General features: G+C 45.5%; 1 protein-coding gene across 1 annotated transcript in view; it reads right to left on the bottom strand.

Annotated features, from left to right (window-relative positions):
• EGLN3 (egl-9 family hypoxia inducible factor 3) overlaps nucleotides 1-21,355 on the bottom strand; it is a 31,231-nt gene extending 9,876 nt beyond the window's left edge. Inside the window, exon 1 of the mRNA XM_050335789.1 lies at nucleotides 20,843-21,355. Coding sequence (XP_050191746.1) covers nucleotides 20,843-21,199 — 357 coding nt within the window. The 5' untranslated portion in view covers nucleotides 21,200-21,355. The remainder of the gene's footprint in view (nucleotides 1-20,842) is intronic.
• Between the last annotated feature and the right edge of the window lie 2,312 nt (nucleotides 21,356-23,667).

The raw sequence follows: 23,667 nt of genomic DNA, 5'->3' as shown, positions 1-23,667 counted from the left end.
TCTTCAACTCAACACCTCAAGCCAGAGATGTTTAGAGACTGCTGGCCTGCAGAGGCAGGAGATTATGCTAAACAAGAGCAAATACCTTTAAGTCCAAGTTGTAAGCTCTCTTCCATCACACCTGGCAGTGGGCTAGACCCTGTCTGCTCTGTTGTCATTCTGCCATTATATAAGGCTTCACATTTCACTATCAGCCTGATAACAGCAGTAAGGGTCAGCCTACAGCCAGTGCTGGAAACACTGTTTAGGGGCAGAAGTCTGGTGGAAACCACAAATCAGCTGTATCTGCAATGTAAATATGGTCTGAGGGAGCTGTGCCCTCACTGGTGAGGATAACCCACGTCATGCATCCCTCCCCCATCCCAGTTACTAGCACAGCAACTCATGCAGGTGCACCCTTCACCCATCCCATGCACAGCAAGCTGAATTAGATCTAACAATTAAAATAGTAATCTTTTGCAAAACCAGATCCTCATACACTGGGAAACATGACCTTGGTGCCCAGCAAAGCCACTCCATCATTCCCGTCTTCAACTGAGCAGGGGCGAGAAAAATGTAATGAAAGGCTCAAGATAAGGACAGGGAGAGATCGCCCATCAGTTACTGTCACAGACAGAACAGACTTGACTTGGGGAAACTAGTTTAATTTATTGCTAATCAAATCAGAGTAGGAAAACGAGAAATAAAACCAAACCTTAAAACACCTTCCCCCTACCCTTCTGTTCTTCCCGGGATGAGCTTCATTTCTGAGTGCTCTACTTAGTCAGCAGCAGGTCCACCTTGTAGCCATCTGGTGTTGGCTCTGTCAGACATGGGGGAAGGCTTCTAGTGGCTTCTCACAAAAGCCACCCTGAGTACCCCCAGCTACCAAAACCTTGCCCTGCAAACCAAACACATCCCAGGAGCAGAGAGCAAAGGAGAGGGGGCAGCGATTCCAACAGACAGGTAGGGAGGAGGGCTGGGTCAGGGGAACTGGGTGCTCATCTCTGCCACAGGCACAGCTGCTTCCAAAGGGGATATGCAGCTACACAACCAGTGAGAGCAGTGTGAGCTCGGCAGAGCTCTGCTAACCTTACCAGAGGAATGACACAAGAAGGGAACAAAACTTTGTTGACTGATAATACCTCGCTTTTAAGTCGATGTACAACACAAAATTATAGAGGCCTTAAGTCTCTCTTTGGAGAGCAGACATTATTCCAAGATTACTGAACTGCCTAAAAATTAATCCAATATTACTACTCTTTTTTAATGCCACAATCAAAAAGCTGATGAACAACAACAGACTGCAGGCCAGATCCTTAAAGGGATTTAGCTGCTTTACTTACTATGGAAACCTGGGCAAAAGGCCTGTGTTTTCCCTGGCCTCCCCCACATAATATGTTCTCTTACCTGAACATGTGCTTTGTCTCTGAGACATTGATGCATTATTTCTTTATTTACACTGTGCACCTTTTGCAACTGCAACAGTGATTCCCTGGAGATGAAGTGGAACAATTTCCACAGAATTCTAAAGCGCTGGCCATACTCTAGCTTAAGTTTCAGAAAAGAAAAGAGAAAAAAGTTTTTTAGTAGCAGCAGCAAAAGGAGAAAAGCAGAAGTGAAATATCCTTTTTCCTGGCACAGCGAATATTTGAATGAAACTTTAAACAATGAAGGGAAATCATTATGGTCCTCCTATATGAAACAATATCAAGCTTTATCAGAGCACTGGCTAGAGCAGCTCCAGAGCAGATCAAGCTGGCCTCAGCAGGGATTCCAGCTGTTAGCACTACTTTTGGATTCATTCAAAGCAAACAAGAAACAGGAGATGAGATGCGTGACCCAGACTTAATTTAGATAATTGGTGAACACTGTTATTTGCCAGTTTAGTGCATGGTCTAGCGACAAAAGCCAGATGCTCCATCACAATAATCAAACCATTTACCAGGTGCACACATGGAATGTGAGTAAAAATGTTTCCTATACTTTTGGCTATTGTGTCCAGAAGAGTACACTCCAAATTTTTGGATACAACTCCTCCCTTCATTAACCAACTCCAAACCTAAACTAACTCCAACAGGCAGTAATGAGCAGGAATATACCTAACTTTTTTTTCTCCCAATACAATCCTTTAAAATGACTCTTAGTTGGCTTAATTTCCCAGGTTAAACACTCAGAAAATTTCAGCAACACTACCCTTTTCTAAGTTAAAATAGAAGAGCTGGTTTTGAACAACAAGTTAAAAACTGATATACAAATTCATGCCTTTGCAGTCACACATACACACCATCATATGAAGACCAATGCTCTGACAGTCTAGTCAACAGTCATAAAGTAGAGCCTGAAAAACTTGGAAAATGAAAAGCAAATCATTAAGACTGAAGTTTCTGCACCGTTATTTTCAGGGATGTTAGCTTTCCCAAGAGGGTGCAAATCAACCACAAGTTAAACAAGCAGCAATTACCAGCTTTAGTAAGGACCCAGGAATCATCAGTAAATTCCACATTGCACAGAAGCCTGCAAAAATGTTATCCATTACTCAGGCTAAGTATTATACTCAAGTCAGCCAGAGAAATCTGCAAGTCAAACTGCAAGACACGAGCAAAGTTTGGAGGCAGATAATAAACAACTGTTCCATAGAAAGGATTTTTCCCTGCCTCCCAGTGCTTCTAGCAAGGAGAAAAACAAATTCTCTCAGTTGATGGCCAGGATCATGCTGTGAGACACGATTCTGCTACATTTCACAAAATAAGCAGTGCTACAGCAGCCTGACACTTGGAACAAAACATTTCAGAAAATACCTCAGCTAGAAGATGCTTGTAAGTGGAAATGAACACTGCTTAATAAGAAGCAGCGATGACACCAGGTCAGAAGGAAAAGCTCTCTGTGCCTCCTAGCACTAAGCCAGGGCCCCAGTGCACTCCTAGTGCAGACTGCATAGGTGGTATTGTAACCCCATACTAATCCTGTATTTTCCTCTCAGAACTAGTATGACCTTTGCAACTAGCAGAGAAAATCCTGACCCATGTAACTCTATCCTACCAACACCAACCACCCTTGCAGACTAAGCTACAGACTCCAATAATATGCTTTTCCATTTCCTGTACCAGATTTGTACTGTATATTGCTAAACAGCTGCTACTTTTGATCCCTAGTGTAGATAATTTCTGTGTACAGCTTGTACATCAAACAGTTAAATTCAGAAATTACTTGTAAAGTCTGTTAGATGAAAGGTGTTATATAGGCCCAAAACAATATTCTACAACATCAGTATGATGGTTGCCTAGAAAACCAATGTATTAATAAGAACTAACAGTGCTATAGCCACTGCAGCTCTAAAATATGTTTTTATTTGGCTACACACTTCCCAAATTTCAGCCCAATATGTAGTTCTCAGACCTGAACTTGAGGGCAAACAAAAATCACTTGACCAATCCTCTAGGTAATGAGGACTACCAAGGTTCACTTGATGGTCTTAGTTCTGAGTGCATATTGTGCTCAGCCTGATTCTAGTTCGTAGATGTGCACAGTCTGTACATCCAGAAAGTGAAAGGCACCCAGCATGCTCTACATTAAAAGAACATGAGTAGTCTGACATTTCATGATCAAAGACAAGAGATTCTCAGTTGAGGCTTGCCTGACACACAAGCACAACGGGGTGTTTCTTTAGTAATTTCTTGTTGCACCCAATTGCACCCAAGTGTTTTCTGCCATGTAGTTTATAATGCTAAGTATAAAATATTCATGAACATTATTAAATATTAGTTTGCTTGAATTTATGAAAGTTAAAACACTCAACTGCTATACTGAGGCATGAACTAGGCAAATTGGTCTAATTTAATACTCTGTAGGGATGGGAAGGAACGGAGGGAAGAAAATTATGTTAAAACACCACCAAATCAGAAACATTAGCTTTGTGCCTGTTGGAAAGGGAATCACCAGTTCCAAGAGGGGGTGAAACCCTGCTCACTTCAGTCATGCAACAAAAGAAATGGGCTTCAGTGGCAGTATTGCATAAGACACCAGGCCCTCATTTCCTCACCCATTACTGGATTATCAGTCCTCAATCAAACAGCTGTTAGAGAGCTAAACCTTGCCACCTTCTCTTTTATCAGCTTCTTGCTCAGAGGTGGAGGCAAGAGAGAAGAAAAGTTTTGTGAGGAAGGAGCTTATATTTTGAACTTAAGAAATACTGGGGAAAGTGCTAGAATTTGGCAGGGCAAGACACACAAAACTTTTCACTTCAACTTTCGTGTTCATATAGAGGCCTAAAAGGAAGCCATCTGAAAAGCATAAAAGCCAAGAGTAATAACAATAAACACCTGTGAAGCAGTTATTTTCTGTCTGAAACACAAAGCAGATCAAACTCAGCTCCAAGAACAGGTTGCTGAACACTTCCTTCTTAGCTTGCAGAAGTATTCCCACACAGTCACCTTGGATGCAGGTCACAAGTGTCTAATGAAGGGGCAGATGAGCCATGGTAAACACGATATGAAAGACAGATAGGACCCTGTACCAGCAGGTGACTCATCTCTGGAGCACTACATCTTAGACAAGATTGACATGATCACAATTATTTTTGCTCCTGGTTCTTCTATTGTGTCAGCAATCCTGAACATTTTAGAGGAAAGAAGAACATTTCTGTGGCCAGAGATGCAATCACACAAGTGAAAATACATCCATTCTCACAATTTCTCACCTCAGGAGCATAACGCTGTTTTCATGATGCCCATCAGGTTTTTTTTTGTTTGGGTGATTGGTTGTTTTTTTAATACCTCCTGCTGGGCAAGTACTTATAACTGTACAAAAGTCTTGTTTGGATTAGACACATTTTAGCCAGGAGGTCTGATACTTGTTTCTCCCTGCTTACATGCAACCTTGATTATCAGATTCAGATCCTCCAAGAACTGAAACCTCATCTCTCCTTTATTATTTTATTTACTCTTTTGCATGCACTATGGTAGCTTAATTGTTGTTCCCAGGTACATAAAAACTCAGCTTTTGAGAATATTTTGAGGAACAGCTCGAGAGTCTGGGAAGGACTGTTCTCTCATCTAGAGGAAAAAGATGCCAAGACACTGATTTATTTTTGCTTATCAACCAAAAGTCTATTACTATCTGAAAATATTCTAATTACCATAAGATGGAAAACTGTTCCTGCTTGTTAAATTTCTTCCAAGAACTAAGGGTAGATGGAAAGAACTAGCCATGAAAGCTCTGTTCATGGATTATCTCCGTGCCACACAGCTGTTGATGACAGGCATGTTATCTAGTGGTAGCTCAAGAAGCCCCTAATAAGTTTTCAAAACTTATGGAATGTGTCTGTAAGGATGCCAGATCACAGATTGATGCTGCTTGAAAAATGAGCTCCCTGTTAAAAGAATATGTGATGGGGCTTAAGAAGTTTTCCTAATAATTGGCAACAAAATTTAGGTTTTCATGGTCTGAAGAGTCCTATTAATGTGGAAGACTGCTTTAGCCTGTGACAATTTTTTTAATTTCTTTTCTTCAAAGAACACATGCTTAGAAATAAATTTGGATGCCCTTCAAGTTCAAGCTGCTAGAGCAGTGCCACTGTGAAATGGGAAGGCATGGAACAGTCATGCCCCATGTCAGTGGTGGCCGCCTGTAACTGTCAAGAGAATAGGTAGCATTTGTGAACCAAGCTTGGGGGACAGTGGTGAGTTCTGTTGATCTATCCCCAGCTCCTATGCGATCCTAAAGTGAAAGGGCAATTCAGGAAACTCTGAAAGAAATTGACTGAGGGAGAAGTTCTCCAGGCTTCCAAGGAGAGGAATCTGACTGCGTGATTGCCTGGACAGAAGAGTCTCAGGCATGCATTTGCCACTGTATACTGACTACATTGCTTGCTTTTTTTAGAAAGACAAGAAAAATAAGACTGCTTTCCATCACCCAAACTCTCTGTATTCAGCCTCTGGGTATGGCAAGGAGAAAACAGAACACTGAAAGTTATGGAAACAAATCCGAAATTGCCATAGGATCACAATTGTCCTTGCAGTGTGCATCTTTGTTCTAATAATTAAAAGAATTAACCTCCTTTCTTGTGTGCTTAATTATTATGCATGTCTGTATGCCTGTCAATTAACACTTTTCTCCAGTACTCCTCTCATCATATGCAAAGGCAAAAATCAGTTAAGATTTTTATTTTACATTCTGCTCTGACCTAAAACTACACTTTGGTCTGCGACATTAGTGGGTCGTTGTGGCTTGCACGCACACAGCTACAATGCCGCTTGAGAAGCGATTAGCGTGCTGTGAAGAGCAGGCATACCATCACGGCAGGACCTGAAATTTAAAAGGCTGTTGCCAGTGAATTAGTTCAGTCAAGGATATTCAGATTAAGTCTCCAATTAGCAGCTGTAAACATGCGCAGTGCATCGATCTATCAATAAAGGCTGTTTCAGTTTAGAGAGACCGCCCGCCCTGCGCCGCGGAGCCCTGGCTCGGGGCCAGCGAGATGATGGCTTAACGACAGTGCTACGTGCGGAGCGTGAGGCGATCGGCGATCAAACGCAAACTTTACTCCAGAGTGCACTTCAGAGGCAGGCTGCGGAGGGACGAGGGGAAACCCACACACGCAGCGAGCGCACAGGCACTTAAGGCGCTTCTCGGCTCTCGTTCTTACTGGGCTCTCTCCCCCTCCTGCAGCACACGGAGGCACATGCGCTTATTTCCCACACTTAAAAAAAATAATACTGTTTAATTAAATTTTAGGGTTATTTCTGCGTATTCTTGAAGCTCTCTTTCATCACCCTGAAAACGGTTTCAGTCCCTTCCTCTCGCCTAAAAACCAAACCTGGCCAAGTTGCACTAATGAGAAAGCATCTCAAGCAATTGATGCAGACAGAGAAAGCATCCCCTGTAATGAGCCCTGGGGGGACACCATGACAAACACCACCCCTGCAGATAAGCAAATTCATAAGTAAATGCAGGTTCATTAAGAAAATCTGTAAGGATTGTCCCTCTATGTTCAGATTCTCGGCAGAGAATAAAGGCATGGTAACCAGCACAGACATCCTCTGAGGAATATCCTCATCTGTGTGGTAGAAAGATAATTTCATAGTTCCTGAAATATTCCAGCCTTTCATCCTTTGTCAGCACTTAAGACCTTCTCAGTTCTGCTACTAATCACCCAGAGGATTACACCACTTTTTTTTTCCCCCAACATTTAAAGAACTCTGAACATTTTGATGCTCTTCTGGTTGCACAAAGAAAGGTCACCAATGATAGCCACAGCACAGGCAAACTGTGTTTTGCTGGTGTTGGAGTCGCCCAAATTGGACAACATCCTTTTTTTACTATTTCCCATTTACTTTTAGCCTGTGGGCCCAGGGCAAGTGAGCAAAGCTGCCCATAAGACTTATCAGCTCACATACGGTATGCAGCACTTCAAACACTTCCTGAGAGTTCATCGGGGCAGCCCTGGGCGCCCTGACAAGCAGAGGTGATGAGCCGCCACCTCGACCCAGCTGTGCAGCACAGTCCTTCCTTGGGGAAACCGCCCAGGACACCTCTTGTGACCTTGCATGCTCCCACAGCAGAGGCAGCACCACACCGAGGAAATGTTTTCCTTTGTCCCTTTTGGCTTAGTTAAAGTCTCTCTCCACTGCCAGAGAGGAATGCAGAGTTCAGACAAGCACCGTCACACTTGGCAGGTACCCCAAATATTCCTCAAGGGTCCTCCCAAAACTGTCAAAGCTGCTTGGGCTTCTGAGCCTGCTAAGACATTACTGCACTGAATAAACAGAGACATCAACGTTTGTTATCACAGCAGTAGCACCAAATCAAGGCTAATTTGATGCAATCAGTTATCTTCTATGTTAATTTTGGAAGGAAGCAGTCTCAGCCCCCACACATCCTTTGCTCACCCACACCTTTAGAGAGGACCTTGCCTAGCTAACAATACATGTATTCCTGCATAGGATTTTGTGTGAATGAGTATTTATTGGTAAAACTTATTAAAATTACCTGTAACAAATTCCCATCAGGAATAATTTCTGCTATGTTTCAATAGCTTGTATGGTCTTTACCTCTAAGGCTTTGCCTGCACATGAAGTTGTACTGCTCTGAGTACATATGCACATTACAACAGTTCAATCTCTAATTTAAAGAGCATGGATGTATACAGAGTGGCACACCATCTTTCCAGGTAGGAAGGGAAACAAGACATTCAGATTCAAGGCAATTTCATAGTAATATAACAACACCTGTTCTAACATTAGGCAATAAAATATATTAGTAAAAAAACTCAAAAAATCTTTCCAAGTGTTACAGTGCCTCCCCTCTCCTCCACTTACACGGTAAGGTATGTGCAGACAGAAACTGAGCAACTCTGATCAAGGCAAGCTTGCATAGACAGACATGCACACACACAAGGAACTGAGCTCCAGCCTTACATTTGCACATCGTTAAGATATTCAAAAAGCTCTCACCTCTTAAAAGGATGTCTGGTCTTTAACCCAGCTGCAGGACGTCAGATTCTGGATTTGAACATGAGCTGCAGAATTCCCACTTCTCTTTTTGCACTGGTCAAGTCTCTCCCATGGATTTATGCTGCCACCACCTGACAGAAGAGACCAGCCCTAAAGGTTGCCTGTGTTGCAGCCACTGACACAGGCTTTGACCCTCCTGCTGGGACAGTGGCCCTGCCAAGGGACACAGCCATGCCTGACAGGCTCCCTGCACAGGGACACAGCCATGCCTGACAGGTTCCAGCCTGCTCACTCCTGCTGCTCTACTTTGCTGCAGCCCACTCCAGAACATTACCCAGCCATTCCACCACAACTCACTGAAACAACAGTCCTTTAAAGGCTTTTCAAGACCCAGCTCAAGACTGAGTCTTAAAGTAATAATGTTCTTTGGCATTTAAGGTAGTTTTTGCAGGAAGCACAGCAACTCTTGAGCAACAGAGGTGGTCTCTCTAGTGTGAATTCAGGATGTTTCCTGAGGATGCAGAAAGCCTGGAGTGGTCTTTCTGGCTCATTTCCCTCCTTTTTCCTCTTCCTCTCCATAATCTTTCCTCTCTGGCTGCCAGTGACAAGAGCAGCATGTTCGCAGAACCTCCACAGGGGCAGCCAGGGTTGAGCCAAGCTGGAGGTTGGACAGGCGCTGTTCTCACAGGATGCCAGCTGGTTGGGCAGCCAGAGGAGGATGCAGCCCTCCTCCCTGTCTCTTATCTGGGATTGAGATGAGAGATGCTGACTGCACAGGCATGACAGGCTGTGGTAAGAACCAGGGTAAGAAACCCCTTGGGGGGATCCTGCAGCTGGCTTTGCTAGAGGTGTGGGGTGCAAGTACATCTCTGCAATGGGAAACACAAAGGGGAAAGGCAGGACAGATGAATGCGGGGAAGGCAGAGCTATAAGGTGTGGGGGTGAAGTAGGTACCATGTCTGCCCATAGGTATGGTCACCACTGGCACAGCCAGTGCCTTTCCTAACTGCAGTCAACACATTGTACTAATTAAGCTCATAACTAGCAGCAGTACTGTCTACATATGGTAAGCAGTGAAACAGGCTTTTAGCCAAGTGCCAGCAAGAGACAAAAGTAAACTAACAAAGAAATAAAATTGTATTTGTTTCAGTTGCAGAAACATCTAAGTGTAAAGAAACAAACAAAAAACAAGTCAACTATGTTTTTAACCTTGCCAAGAAATTATCAGTGCAATTGTGAGACTTGTACTGAGCCTTTAGGTCACTAGTTAAACATCAAGTTTTGCACTCAGAAATATAATAGTAAAATGCACAACTTTGACACTTCAGTGTTTGACCACCATGAAATGTTGAATTACAGCAAATTTGGCAATGAGGACCAGCATTCATAAATCTTCTCATTGCTCCTCCATGAAGAGAAAGTCTATAAAACAGTTAACCAGGCAGTGACCCTTTATGTTGGCCTGCTTCAGGTTAATTTAGTGGAAGTGGAAACATTAGTGAATATTGTAAAGAACGGAGTTATCAATACAACCTTGGGGGCCCTGTTCTGTTTGTGCACATACAATATAGCTATGTGTCTTAACAACAGGACATGTTTCAGCATTTACAGTGAAGCTTCTTTTTGCCCTTCTCAGACCACTTCTACCAGATTTCCTGTGGGAAATCAAAAGGGGAAGGTGCAGTTACACAGTCATCAGCAGCAAGTACAATACCCTAAGACAGTTAACAACCGAAAAACAGGCAAGTTGAGGACTAATAGACACTTCCCTCCTCCCCCACCACTTCTTTACTATCTTCTCTCTCAAATCCTCCTGGTTCTGCACTATTCTGTCTATTAACGTGGTCCAGTGAGGGGCTGTGCAAGATGCTTTCTTCACCCCCTGGAATCCTGGGGCAGTCAAGAGGCTCCATCAGTTACGATGAAGGCCACTGTCACTCAGAATCAGAACCACTCAGGATCACATTCTGAGTTGGAAGAGACCCAAAAGGATCATCAAGTCACACTCCCAAGAGAATGGCCCATACAGGGATGATACCCACACCCTTGATGTTATTAGCAATATGCTCTATCCACCTGGGGCCCTTGCACCCAAGGCTTTTCTCATTTAGGGGGTTGTTCCCCCACCATGCACTGCCTATCTCCTTGTATGCTTTACTGGAGTAACTGGTACTGTTAATGGTATAAGACAGGTTTGCCACAAGGCAGTCAGTTGCAAAGGTCATAAAAATCACAACTGCCATCTCTTCCATCAAGTAAGACTCCTTGCTGCCTCCTAAGAGACCATATAAAAGATGGCTTGCATTTCAAATGGAAGAAAAAAAATTTATACCAAGACCAGGGATGGCACAAGAAATCACTACAGCTTTTCCTGAAGCTTTCTAAACATCTTCTAGCATAGTCTAAGCCAAGCACCAAATGCTTCAGGTCCCATTGATCTGAAAGAGCCTTTAAAAAAAGTAGTTAAGTGAATTGCTGAACTGGGGCCAAAACTTTAAAAACATTTGTCTTACCAATTTGCATAAAAAATGACAGTACAAGAAGACATAAGCAATGATTAATTAATTAATTATTATGATTTCAGACAAGAAAAATGCAGCCCTATTCCTTGTTTGGGTTTTCAGGTCCAGGAAGAAAGCACAAAAAACAGACTTCGAATTGTCATGGTTTTGCCCAGCAGCCCATCCCTAGGGTTGTAGATGGTTGTCCAAGTGGGTTTCTGGACAAAAAGCCAATCAAAACTTTCAGTGACGCCTTTGCTAATTACATATTTAAGAAAAACAGAGAGAAAGTTTGATTGCGCAGTTGAAATTAGGGGCAGCAGCCATGTAGGAGAAATGTGGCCTCCTCCTCCGGCTTGGGCTGGGGGGGCAAGTGCTGCACTTCTCTCTTGTAAGAGAGTGAAGAAAAAAAAATTTTAAAAGACTAATTGCTTGGACGAAGAAACTGCTGTGGAAGAAATTCCAGCAAAGAGATAACGGAGTGTCCAAGGTCAAAGCTGGCAGCTGAAGCTGCAACAGGAGAGAGAAGTGTGAAAGGGGGGCTTGCTTCTTCCCCCTTTCGCTCTCTCCCTTCAGCAGGGTAAAGACTAAAAAAATAATCCCTGCTACCTTGTAGAAGTTTGTTGGGGTGAGAAGACCCCCATGCTGCTTGTGGAAGAGCCTACACTGGAGTAAGTTAATGCATGAAGAAGCCGAGACTTTATGAGACACCTGATAAGGCTCACGCTGGAGCGAGACAGCTCAGGTGAGATGTTGGGATCTCAGTGAGAGATCCATGCTGCTACTGAAATTTGTAACCCTGAGAGAACCTACGCTGGAGCAAGACGGCCCAGGTGGGATGTTGGAATCTATATGTGGGACCCATGCTGCTGCTAAAGATTTGTAACCTTGAAAAAGATACTTACGCCAGAGCAAGGATGGCCCAGGTAAGATGTGGGGATTCAAGTAAAGAATCCATGCTAGACCATGTTGGAGAGGTCTATCAAAGACTGTTCTCCCAAGGGGAGGGACCTCCATAGGGAACAGGGGTGGACTCTTAAGCCATTATCCCCTGTAAACCTGTGGAAGAAGATCCATGGTAGGCAAGTGTCCCCTTGCAAGTCCATGGAAGAGAAGACCCTTCAGGACCTGGGTAACCCCCAGCCTTCGGTCTTAGCCCAGGAGGGGGTAGGCCCAGCCCTAGAGGCCGACACAGAGAAGGAGAAAGAGTTCCAGCTGCGACGAGGGCGCTGCAGAGTTACTGGAGAGAGAGCTGGAGCTCTGAGAATGGAGACGGAAACTGCTTCTCCTCCTTGGACTGATATAAAAGGGGGGGGGGAGGAGTATTTTCTGTAAATACATGGCACCTTTTACTTAAGTAAGATTACTGTAGATATAGTTCTTTAGTAGTTTTTATTGTGCTAGTAATAAATGCTCATACTTTTTTCCCCAATCCAGTCTCTTTTGTCTGCATAAACCTTCTCTCAACTGATTGGTAATTGTGTGGGGGTGTAAAAGCAAACTGACCCAGGGCAAAACCACGACACATATGAACTACATAGATACAGGACTCAAAATGGTTATCGTCTTTTTTGCTACAAAGTAGGATGCAATTCCCTGATGTTTGGCAAAAGACAAGACTACCCTGCCATTTCCAACGTCAAACCTTTGGACAAACTGTGCTCTTTCCAGTCAGTGCAGACAGCATGCTATGCTGTACTCTTGTAATTTACACTATTAATTTTTAGCTGTATGGCTGAGGCATGAAATTTAGTAAGCCTCCATGGAACCACTGTGGTCAGCAGAAATCTCTTGCATTACTTTATTTGCAAAAAATCAGAGCAACAAGTAACTTGTTTAATCAACTGCTTTCTAATAAGTGCTTTGCATGTTGGTACTAAGTTTCTTCCTCTACTAATCTTATCAAAGCACAATACCAAGAGAAAAATGACCACAGGGGAAAAAGCTCCTTTCTATCACTGAGAGACAGTAGATGCATATGTGTGAGTGACGGAGAGGAAATGATCCTTACAGTTGAAGAATCAAATCTCTCACAGGAATGATCATGAGATGTGTGCTGACAGGACAACACACCTGTGAATAGTTTAAACAGTAGGAGATGGAGGGTTTACCATGAGCCTCCTTCATGGTCTTACTCTATCTTACTGCCTGAACAGAGACCTTGCTTTTCGGACCTACTCCCTGTCAGCTATATTCAAAGCAGTAAAAGGTCTAAACTAATTGCTAATGTAGTGCTATGCACCAGTCAAAATCTTTTGTCGAGGTCCATCATGTTCTGTACCACTGCATCAGTTATTCACCTTGAAGCCCACCACAGTAGCCATCCTCTGCCCTAGACACAGACACCACAAGCAGTTTCCAAAGCACCTCTTACCAAGAATTCATCTATAAAATCAAACAAAACCTTTCCACAGAAGTCTAGGGAGGTTTGTGTTGCTGGCAGCTTTTAAACAATGTTGTTTCAGCCTTCAGCTTTGTCACAGAAGGATTACAGGCATGATAAATCCAACCCCTTTTCCATAAATCTGAAGCCAGCAACACTTACTCCAAGGCTTCCCTTCCTGATCTCCTCATTCTCTCAAGCAATCCACTGCAAGATGGATGAGTGCTACGTGGCCTGTTGGTGCCAAATGACCACTTGCCCCTGGCCCTTTACATATTGGGAAAAGGTAATCCAATTGCAAGGGGAGCAATAAAAAAACTTTTTAAAAAGTAAACACCTCAAAAAAAAAAAAAAAGTTCTTTGACTTTGTAAGATCATCTTGAACCATTTGATAAAAGTATTAATCTCTTCCAGGTGTGTCAAGTCTATTCAACAACCATCAAAAATTCATCTAATTAAAAATACATTCATGCTTGGATCATTGTGATTTTATCTTCTCCCTCTTCCTCATCCCCTTCTACACACATATGTAAAGGATGAGGGAGTAAAGACACTGTTGAACAACCCCACCACTGCAGGAAAAAAAAATCCCAACATAGAAGAGGAGGAGGGAGAAGATACTTCCACCTAATTAATCAAGCAAATTTCTCAGGAAACAACATTCAGAGTAAGGCTATATTGAGCCACCATCCAGATAAATTTGGAAGTCAAAGAAAGAAGAGTTTACTGTGAAATCAAATAAAGACACTGGGATTCAGACAGCTGGAATCCTTAATGCAAAGAAACAAGACACTTTTACTGTGTACATCCTTCCCTGCATCAGTGTTATGAGCATCAATCTCCATTTTAATATATACTGTTATTAGCAATGAGCTGTATGTAATGGACTGAATCACTCATTAAAAATTACCTTGGGAAAAGGCATACAAATATTAATAGCAAGGACCATTAGCAAGAAATTCTTGAAAGTTAAGAAGAAATTCCTCACAGAAAGGGTGATTAGATGTTGGAATGGGCTGCTGGAGTCACCATCTCTGGAGGTGCTTAAGGAAAGACTGAACATGGCACTTAGTGACATGGTCTAGGGGACATGGTGGCGTTTGGTCATAGGTTGGACTTGATGATCTCAGAGGTCTTTTCCAACCTGATTGATTCTGTGATTCTGTGGCCAACTCTCCTCCCTCCCAAAACGCAAGCTCAGCGGGAGGGGGCACTGAACTCTGAATCTTGCCATTTGCCCAGTGGCTCTCCCCAGGATAATGCACCTTGCAATGCTGTACACTCCCCCGCCAGTCCAAAGGACAAACACTCCCTGTATGCAGAGCCCTTAATGCCACCTGTATTACAGTTACACTGGCATTTAATGAGCAACGAGCCCTCATACAAACATAAACTGAGAGCCACATAGGCATTTAGGGCTCACAAGTAATCAAGATATTGGCAGGCACAACAACAGGGCTCCTGCAAGTCCCTGGCAGTAAGAGCTGACAGTGCTACTAGAAAGGAGTGGTACCAGAGTAGGCACAGCAACAAATAAGAATTTACTGTGAAAAATGCACTACCAGTATGGGAGAGATTATGGAAAACTTCACTGCTTTGCCATCAATATATAACTCCAGAGTCTAGTAAGACTCATGAAGAGTCTTTGCTGGACTGCAAAACTACAGACAATAAAAAAAAAATAAGCAACCTGCCCTGATGCCACAAACACATGCACAAACTCAGGATAAACAGACCACTCTGATCTTTACATTGTCTGAGAGCACTGCCTGAGAGCACTGACTTATTTCCCTTCTCTTACAGGATTAACAACCTTCTGCCTTCCTCTGGGGCTGTGACTGTAAAGCACATAGAAGGCTCCTAGCACAGTGTGAGAAAGGTCACTAGGCAGACATACTTCTCCTCTGCAAGAGTGGGAAAGCATGACCAAGAGAAGACACCTGGCTGCCAAAGGCTCTGGTGTAATGCACACTGAAGGTAGCATATTTTTGCCAATGCCTACCATGAAATAAGTCTAGTAGTGCACTACAGTCAGGTTTTTAAGAGTGACAATAGATAACAGGTACCAAATTCTATCTCGTTGTAACTTCAACACCCAAGTATTACCTCAAATACCATTTCATAGAGGCTCTCCACACTTCTGAACCCACTTACAGATATGTGCATCACTGTCTGTAAAATATTGACCCATTTCTCTAATACCCAGTCCCTGCTGAGTGAAAAACAAATCAAATCTGAAAGATTCTCCGAGTGCCTCTTTCAGAGAAGTAGTTCTTTTAAAAGTTTCAAAAGTCATTGAGAATAATTTGATGAAGAACAAAAACAAGTGCTAATATGCCCAAGTTTATACTCATCTGATTGTCAAGTAAAAATTATACATTCCTGTGTATAATTAACCAGGCTAACTAATCTTGCTTGACAAACACAGATGTAAACATCAGCTTTGACACCGAGCCAAAGCAACCACTCTAGGATCTGTGCCAATGCTGAATTCTTCAGTCTGATATCATAAAATGACTTGTCTGTTGTATTTACAGTTCCAGTGGCTCTGGACTCTGCCGACAGATGGCCAGAAGAACAGATATGAACTTATCCATTACGCCAGGACATGTGCATTTGATTAAAAGAAAGAAATTATGCATATTTATTCTGGATGGTGGTATTCATCAGACCTCGCATTGTAAACTAATTGCAAGGCATGTTGCTACCAAAGTATCAAAAACACTTTGTAACATACAATAAACCAGTATATTTCTACAGGCAGTATTGCTCTTCAGCCTACCATGCCTATAGTTTTCTGTTATCCTGCTCTTCAAATCTGCACCTCAGGTTAGAAAATTCAGCATTTCACTGTGTTTTAATTGCAAAGGATAGAATTTGAACGCTATAGAACAGACCTTTTCTTTCTTCACACATAAATACAAAAATACCTGAGTTATGAGGGACTTTGTAAAACTGTGACATCTCATCTATTTCTTCAATCCTCAAGAATAGAAATCCTGGTAACAACCAGCTAGGCAGACTATGTTTCAAAACCTACCTAAGAACACCCCATCATGTGGTAGGGAGAAGCACCCATTCTGGTTTTCAGCAAAGGCTTGCCAAGCATGAAGTGCCACCACAAAAGACTTGCTTCTCCTGTGACCATCAGAGAGGGTCCAACAGGGTGGGGTGAGCAGGGTGGTTTCATGGCTACAAGCAAAGAAAGTTTTCACGAAGGTTCAAATCCCACAGGGACTTCTAAATTAACTAATCTCATATTGAAAACTTTTTTTTTTTTTAACTTCAGGCCATATACTTGACTCTGAATGTGAACAGTTCCTTCTGAGCTGAAAACATCAGTCATGGGCTTCCTTTAACACAGATCAGCTCTTAAGATTATGAATTCTTGTCTTATTCTCTAACTAGCAGGACTCACTGGTATCCAGCAGGTGCAGGATGAGCTCAAGGTCCCCAGTGGCAGACCTGACATGGATTTCAGCCCTTGATGGAACCCAAGAGGGTACCTGTGACTCAGAGCAGAATGTGCTGCTGTCAGGACGAGGTGCAGAGTCCATGCAGAGTGCAGCCACACCAGTTCAAAGTACCTTCCACCCCTCGCCCGTGGGGACCAATGCAGCCCATTGGCAGCACGTCACACGCTGAGGGCAGCAGGCACTGACAGCATTGCTCTGGGACCCTGCCCGACCACAGGGAGAGCTGCCCTTCACCAGCAGAGGCAAAATGAGAAAGAGGGAATAACCACAGCCTCTTAGCAGCAGATGAGCTACCCAGCCATCACACCGCAAACACAGCTTTTAGGTTTCCACACACCAGCCAGCCAACCTGGCTCCTACCATCCTCTGTCCCCTGCCTCCTTGCTGCAGGGACTTCCAGGGCTCCCCAGCCTGTTCCTAAAAGAACAAACAAACAAAGCAAACAAAACTCCACACAAAAATACCAACCAACAAACAAACAAACAAAAAAACCTAACCCACAAAACAAAAAACCTCCACCCACCACCAAAATATTTCTCAGGTCTTGAAGGAGAAATTGAAAGGGCTTCTCTGAAATATTTTCCTGCCTTTAAAAAAGTTACTGCCTTTACTTACATATAATGCAGGGGGTTTTTTTCCACAGGGCATCCCCTCAAGCCATCACAAATGCCAGTTAACCAAAAGAAGAGACCTTGTGACCCGGGGAATTGGAAGCTGCAGTATATCACCCTTTCACACATGGTCCCTGGAGCATCACCTGATCCCGGGGGGCACTCGAGGTGACTGGCCTCACAGATCAAGCTGCAGCTTTTCTTCCTGGCCCCAACCACCCACCAGCTTTTCTTCAAGCAAATCTCCAATAGAGTAGGAAGAGGTCCTCAAAACCAGAGTGACCTCTGTCCCCAGGCCAGAGCATCCCTCACTCAAGGACATGACTCTTCTCTGAGGAGAGGGCTAAACCTGGGTCAACAACACCTCAGTGATATACTTAGCCATTTACCTACTAAAGAAGGGGAACCGTTGTAATATCTTACTAGAAAACGGAGACTCTAGTTGAGGAGAATGCAAAAGCCAGCAAGCAGTGCAAGTCTGTCAACAGAAGAATCCTTTTGTTATCTGGTTATTATTTTGATCATTTAACCATGTTTTGATCATTTAACCAGCTAATATTATAAAGTATGACTTACTCCAAAGATAGATTTTTATCTAGTCTGCAAAGATGAAAGGTTACATTTCACTATCAGCCCTCAAATGTCAACCAACAGTTCATAAGGATATCCAATAGTCTTGTAAAATTTTACTTCTGTCCACTCTCTTCGATGCAATCTTAAGTTTCTTGAAATGCTTTTGAAATTCATTTGGAAACAGCAAAATCCTAACTGGCTTGTTTCACTCATGTAGCTACAAGGAAAGTTTCCTTTAATGGACAAAAGTTCTTCTTGTGTTCCTCTGTGCAGCTACAAAAACATGAAGCACTTCACACTAACCTGATAGTAATCTGACATAAGTTCATTTACCAGGGAAACCTCTCCCCCTCTTCCAACACTTAGGCTGAAGACTAAAGTCATACTACTTATTCAAAAGCATAAACCTTTAAATAATGATGGGCTGACATGAGATGGATACATTTTCATGACATGAGGAGTTACCATGTAGCCAAAGGCTTACATTTTAAACAGTGTTCTGGACTCTTAGCTTGTCTAATATCTGTATCCCAAAACAATAAATTACAACAGGACATGTCCTGTAAAGAAGTTGAAGTTCTATGAAAGTTTGTGGGCATCCGTTTATGTGTATAATCTGTCAGATAAAAATACACTGAATTTAAATTTGGTATTTGTGTATATGCATTTATAAGACTTTAGATGATAAGCAAAATGGGAAGGCTTAATGGTGGAACAAAAATGTCCATAGGCGACGTGGGAACCTGCATGCACTGTAGTAGTCAGTTGATTAGTCACAGGAATAATCTTCCTGCTGAAGACATCCCACATCTCAGTTACAGATGGCAGCTGCTATTCCAGGGCCTCACATATCCATGGTACTTATTATTATAACAAGGGGATAGGTTGCTATTAATGTCTGATAAAAATTTCTCTGCATTTAGTTTTACAACCAATATTGAGTGCCTTTCAGTCCTGGACTGTTGTGTAGCACTTTCACGCATTGTTCAGAGTCTGACACTTTCCACACTAAAGCACAAGTATCAAAAGTCTCTCTTTATAGCAAGTAGCTTGGTGTCTATTCACAAAACAAGTTCTGTCCTTTCTGTTATTACCATTTGTACAAAAATGACTTCAAGAAGAACACAATTCAGTTTTAAAATCACCTCCATAACCCAACGTCACTCCCCAAAAGACTCTTCTCCCTAGCCAGTGCCAAAAGCCTTCACTCATCCAGTTGTCTCTTTTTCCAAATACCTTGTAAAAAGGCTGGACAACCTCCTTTCACTCCAGCTTTAAAGCAAGCCCCTATTCTCTCACCCCCTCAACACCCACCCCATTAGGCAGTAACACACTTTCAGCTATAAACAGATAAACAAAGTCACCCAGAGAAAGGACCAGGATGACCTTAAAGGTATGCCAAAGCAGAATGGTTATTTATACCTCCTAATACCAGGCTCCCAATAGGAATAAATGAAATCCAATCTACCCACATTTTAAACCATATCTACCCAAGCATTAACTGAATTGATGATCAGTAATTCAGTGGAGCTAAGCATAGGAGCAATGCTTCAACCTTTTATTATTGCCACTAGTGAGTGGAAATATGGGGGGGGGTTGCATGCACAGGTTTCAGTGTGTTCCCAAGCAACTGGTAAGCATCATCATTCTGTTTTCTTCCTTTTTCTGGTGGGGAAAAATAAATCTCAGCACCACTCACACATTCCCTTAGTCCAGTGCAAGTAAGGACCAAAAGAAATGCCTAACTGCTCACTATTGTCATTTTTTTAAAGTTTCATTGTATTTTGTTTCTGGCATACCTCTGAAAGCAGTGGACATTTTGAAAATGTACTATGTATTACAGAAATAAAGAAATGGGGATGTTTTCAGCATTCAGGACAATGAATGAACTTAGTTCCAAGCCAGTCCACTTTGCCACAGCAAAACCGAGAAGGAAAGAAAAGACAAGTTATCCCAAACTAATGACACTGCAAGTGCAAATAAACTTCACTGGGAAAGAAACCAATAATACAAGTGTTCTATAACAACACAAGTGTCCTCTCCATTTCTGAGCAAAAAAGCCTAGAAAAAACAACTCTTCTCTTTAAGACAAAAGTTTGCAATGCTCAAACTGAGCATCCCTTAATTTGTGCCACATACCCAATGCAATAACGATAATCTCTTCTGCTACAGGACACTGGTATGAGTAGGAACCTCGAAACTACTTTGTATAATACTACCACATGGGTGCAAACAACCAAATAATCGAATCCGAGCCGGGTACGTTCGCAGGGAGCGGGTGGAGAGCTTCCTCATCCCCGAAACATAGGCAAGGCTAGACGTTTTTGGTGGGGTACGCCCCGCGCTGGTCCACCCTCTCTGCACCTGGGGCGAGCAGCAGCGAGTGGCGGGGTGCAGATGGTCCGGCCCCACCACCGAGAAGCGGGGAGCCGCCTGCAGCCCCCTGGACGGCTGCGAAGTAATCGCCGGTGCCACACAGGGGAACAGGCAAGGTTCGAGGGCCGAGGTCCGGCAGTCGAAGAGCCCAGGGAAAACCCAGCAAGAGGAGCCGCCCCGGAGAGCTGCCGACACCGGCGGGACGAGGAACCCGCAGCGGGCGGCCCCGCTTTCAGCGAGACCCCCCGCACCCGGCCGCCCGCCGGCAAAGGCTGGCGAGCGGCTGCCGTCGCGAGCGTCCCTCGGGCAGTGCACGGCTCCTCCGCCACCCGGGGCGGTGCTCCGGGACAGCCCGAGCCCACAGGCAGATAGCGCGGACGCCCGTGCAAAGTTTGAAGCACGTCCCACGAGCAGCTGCGAGGCGGGTCGGGCCGGCTGGTAGCCGGTGCCGGCGGGCGGGCAGGAGGGACGGGACCCCGCGGACCCTCACCTTGGATCGCTCTTTCACGTAGTACTTGCCGAGCCGGCTCCCGCAGTACATCACCAGCCGGTCTATCAGCGTGAGGAGAAAGTTGATGGCCTCGCAGCCCTCCTCCGTGCCCCCGATCCACTTGATCTGGTCGCCGCGGAGGTGCCGCTTGGCGATGCCGCGGCTGGGGCCGGCCAGCTGCCCGTCGGCCAGCTCCCCGTCGCGGTGCATCCGCTTCACCCGCTCCAGCACGCAGTCCCCCACCACCTCTCCCAAGAAGTTGTCCAGGTAGCAGAAGCCGATGTCGTGCAAGCAGGGCACGACGTACTCCAGGGCTATTCTCTCCAGGTCCAGCCTCATGATGTGCCCCAGCGGCATGGCGCGGCGGGGACGGGCGCGCCGGTGCCCTGCCGGCGCCCGCGTCGGGAGGCGATGCCCGCCGGGCCGCCGCCGGCTCCAGGCCGAGCCGGGCAAGGGCTCCGCCGCGGCGCGGGGCCAGGCGAGGCGAGGCAAAACTTTCGCCGCGGCTGGCTCGGCTACACACCGCGGCCCGGCGCTGCGGGAGCGGCGGTGCTGCCAGAGCCCCGCGCTGCTACTGCGGCCGCTGCTGCTGCCGCCGCCCCAGCAGCGTGCGGGACCGCCCAGGGCCGTGCGGGACCGCCCGGGGCGTGCGGGAGGGCGCGGCAGCCCCCGCCCGGCGCGCGGACGGCGGCGCAGCTGGCCCCGCGCTGATTAACGCGCCGGCTACGTGCGGGATGTGTGCTCGCGCCGCCGCGCGAGGGTGGGGCCGCCGGCGCGGGACGAGCGCCCCGCCCACTCCCCGCCCGCGGCAGCGCGGACAGCCAATCGCCTGGGGCGGGGCGGGGCCAGCCCGCGGGGAACGGGGGGTGAGGGCTCCCACACGTGCGCGCGGGGGGCGTGGCCCGCAGTGCCACCTCCTCGCGGGGTGGGCGGGGCCAGCGCCATTGAGGAATTCTCGCCTCGCATGTCGGCGGGACTGAACCCCCCCGGCCCCACCGAGCCGTCCCGCAGGCGCCTGGGGGACACCGCACCGCACCTCGCCGTACCCCGCCGCTCCGGGGCTGTTGGACTAGCCCAAGCCCCCCGGGGCTTCTCCTGCCGCCTTTTACCTCCGACTGCTGCGGCGGCAGGTTCAGCACCAGACAGAAGTGTCGCATTAGGCAGCAGGTACAGCTTTTCTGGGCGAGGAATGCACTGCTTTATAAAGGTTTATGTAATAAAATAACACTTCCCTGAGTTATGTATCCCAAAGGGCCCAGGTTGCTTGGCTCTGCTAGCAGGAAACACCTCCCGACTTGGTGCCACGCCGGGACAACTGCAGTCATACCGTGAAAAACTTCATTTCTCGCTTCCAGACCGAAACTCGGCATTACTCCGCGTGACCCCTTGCCGGTAACACTGTCCCTGCACCGGCCGGCCACGAAATACTGTCCCGCTGTCGCTGTTCAGTTTGTCTCCGACCGAACAGCAAGCTTTCACGGAAAAACGCCTCATGAGAAAGGAAAGATAAATAACCGCTCAGCTCCGCTCACACACGCAACATGCCCGGGATTCATTAAACAAACAAACGAAGCCTCTACAGAAACCAAAACCAAAGCAAAGACGCGTTGCGGAGAGACACTGCTTGCGGCCAAGCCGGGCGGGACACCGTTCGGGACAGGGCGGACGTGCCTAACTCGGTGTCCCTGAAGTTACCCGCATCACGCCCCGCTCTAATTTCGCCACTCTGCAGCTCTCCGTGTGACGAGGGCATCCATCCTGCTCTGCGGAGACCTGTGCTGTCCCACGTGCCCGCACACGCACACCCGCCCCCCGCAATTCCACCGATGAGAGCGTGGGCTCAGTGCCGCCCGGGATTCCCGCAAGACGCGGCGGGGGTTTGTGCGTGTCGAGCCCCGCGCACAGCCCGGCACAGCGGCAGGGCACAGCCTTCAGCTGGAACCCGGCACGCTTCACCCCCAAAAAAGGCAACATCCATGCTGGTCCCTTTCTTCCCCTCCACGTCGCGAATCCTGACGGGATTACAAGGAGTGCGTGCTGCTGATGCTGCTCGAGCTGCAAACTCCAGGTCCCGGCACATGCAGGAGTGGGTCACGTATCCCACGTTTGTTCTCCTTGAATCCAATAGCGTCTACCCCTCAGTGCACAGCACTAAGCACAGGTATAATCCTCTGAAGTTACTCCCTGACAACTCTATCGAGATCCAAGCAGTATTATATCAGATAAATTCATATGTGCTGAGATACAGACTGTCAAAGGACTTCATTTGGTTTAGGTACACACTTCACATTTAAGTGGTCTTATAACTAATAAGATACAATTCTGCATCTAATGCTTATCTGAAAAATCAGTCAGGCATGATAGACTAAGAGCAGCTGTCATAATCAGCAAGAGATGCAATATCAGTTCAACTACAAAATGTCAACGTTATGAAATTTGGATATATTAGGAAATATTATTGCTGCATTATTGTGCTATTCACACTTTTTTGTCATGTAAAATCCATTATGTGCCAAAATTATTTGACTTTTCTTGGATTTTTCCCCCTTTTCCTCTTTACACACCCATGAAAGCACATAGTCCTGTGCCAGAATCAGGTATTTCTAGATTCTGACCTTTTAGCCTGTCTGTCAAGTGTAATGATGCTGCTTTGACAAGTGAAGAGCTGAGAGGGATGTCTTCCAGCAGTAGCTGAAGTTGGTCATTACAGCTTTATTTTTCTCCTTTTGAGAGTTTTAAATTATGAATTAGGCAGATCTGCACCAGAAAATCCACCTTAGGGAGTTGGAGATTTGTCTTAGAAAACTGAGTCTGTGGCCCCAGTT

The sequence above is a fragment of the Myiozetetes cayanensis genome, unplaced genomic scaffold (assembly GCF_022539395.1).
Source record: "Myiozetetes cayanensis isolate MyiCay16 unplaced genomic scaffold, myiCay2020 scf6-25, whole genome shotgun sequence".
Taxonomy (NCBI): domain Eukaryota; kingdom Metazoa; phylum Chordata; class Aves; order Passeriformes; family Tyrannidae; genus Myiozetetes; species Myiozetetes cayanensis.
This window is presented reverse-complemented; position numbering and strand designations above follow the sequence as displayed.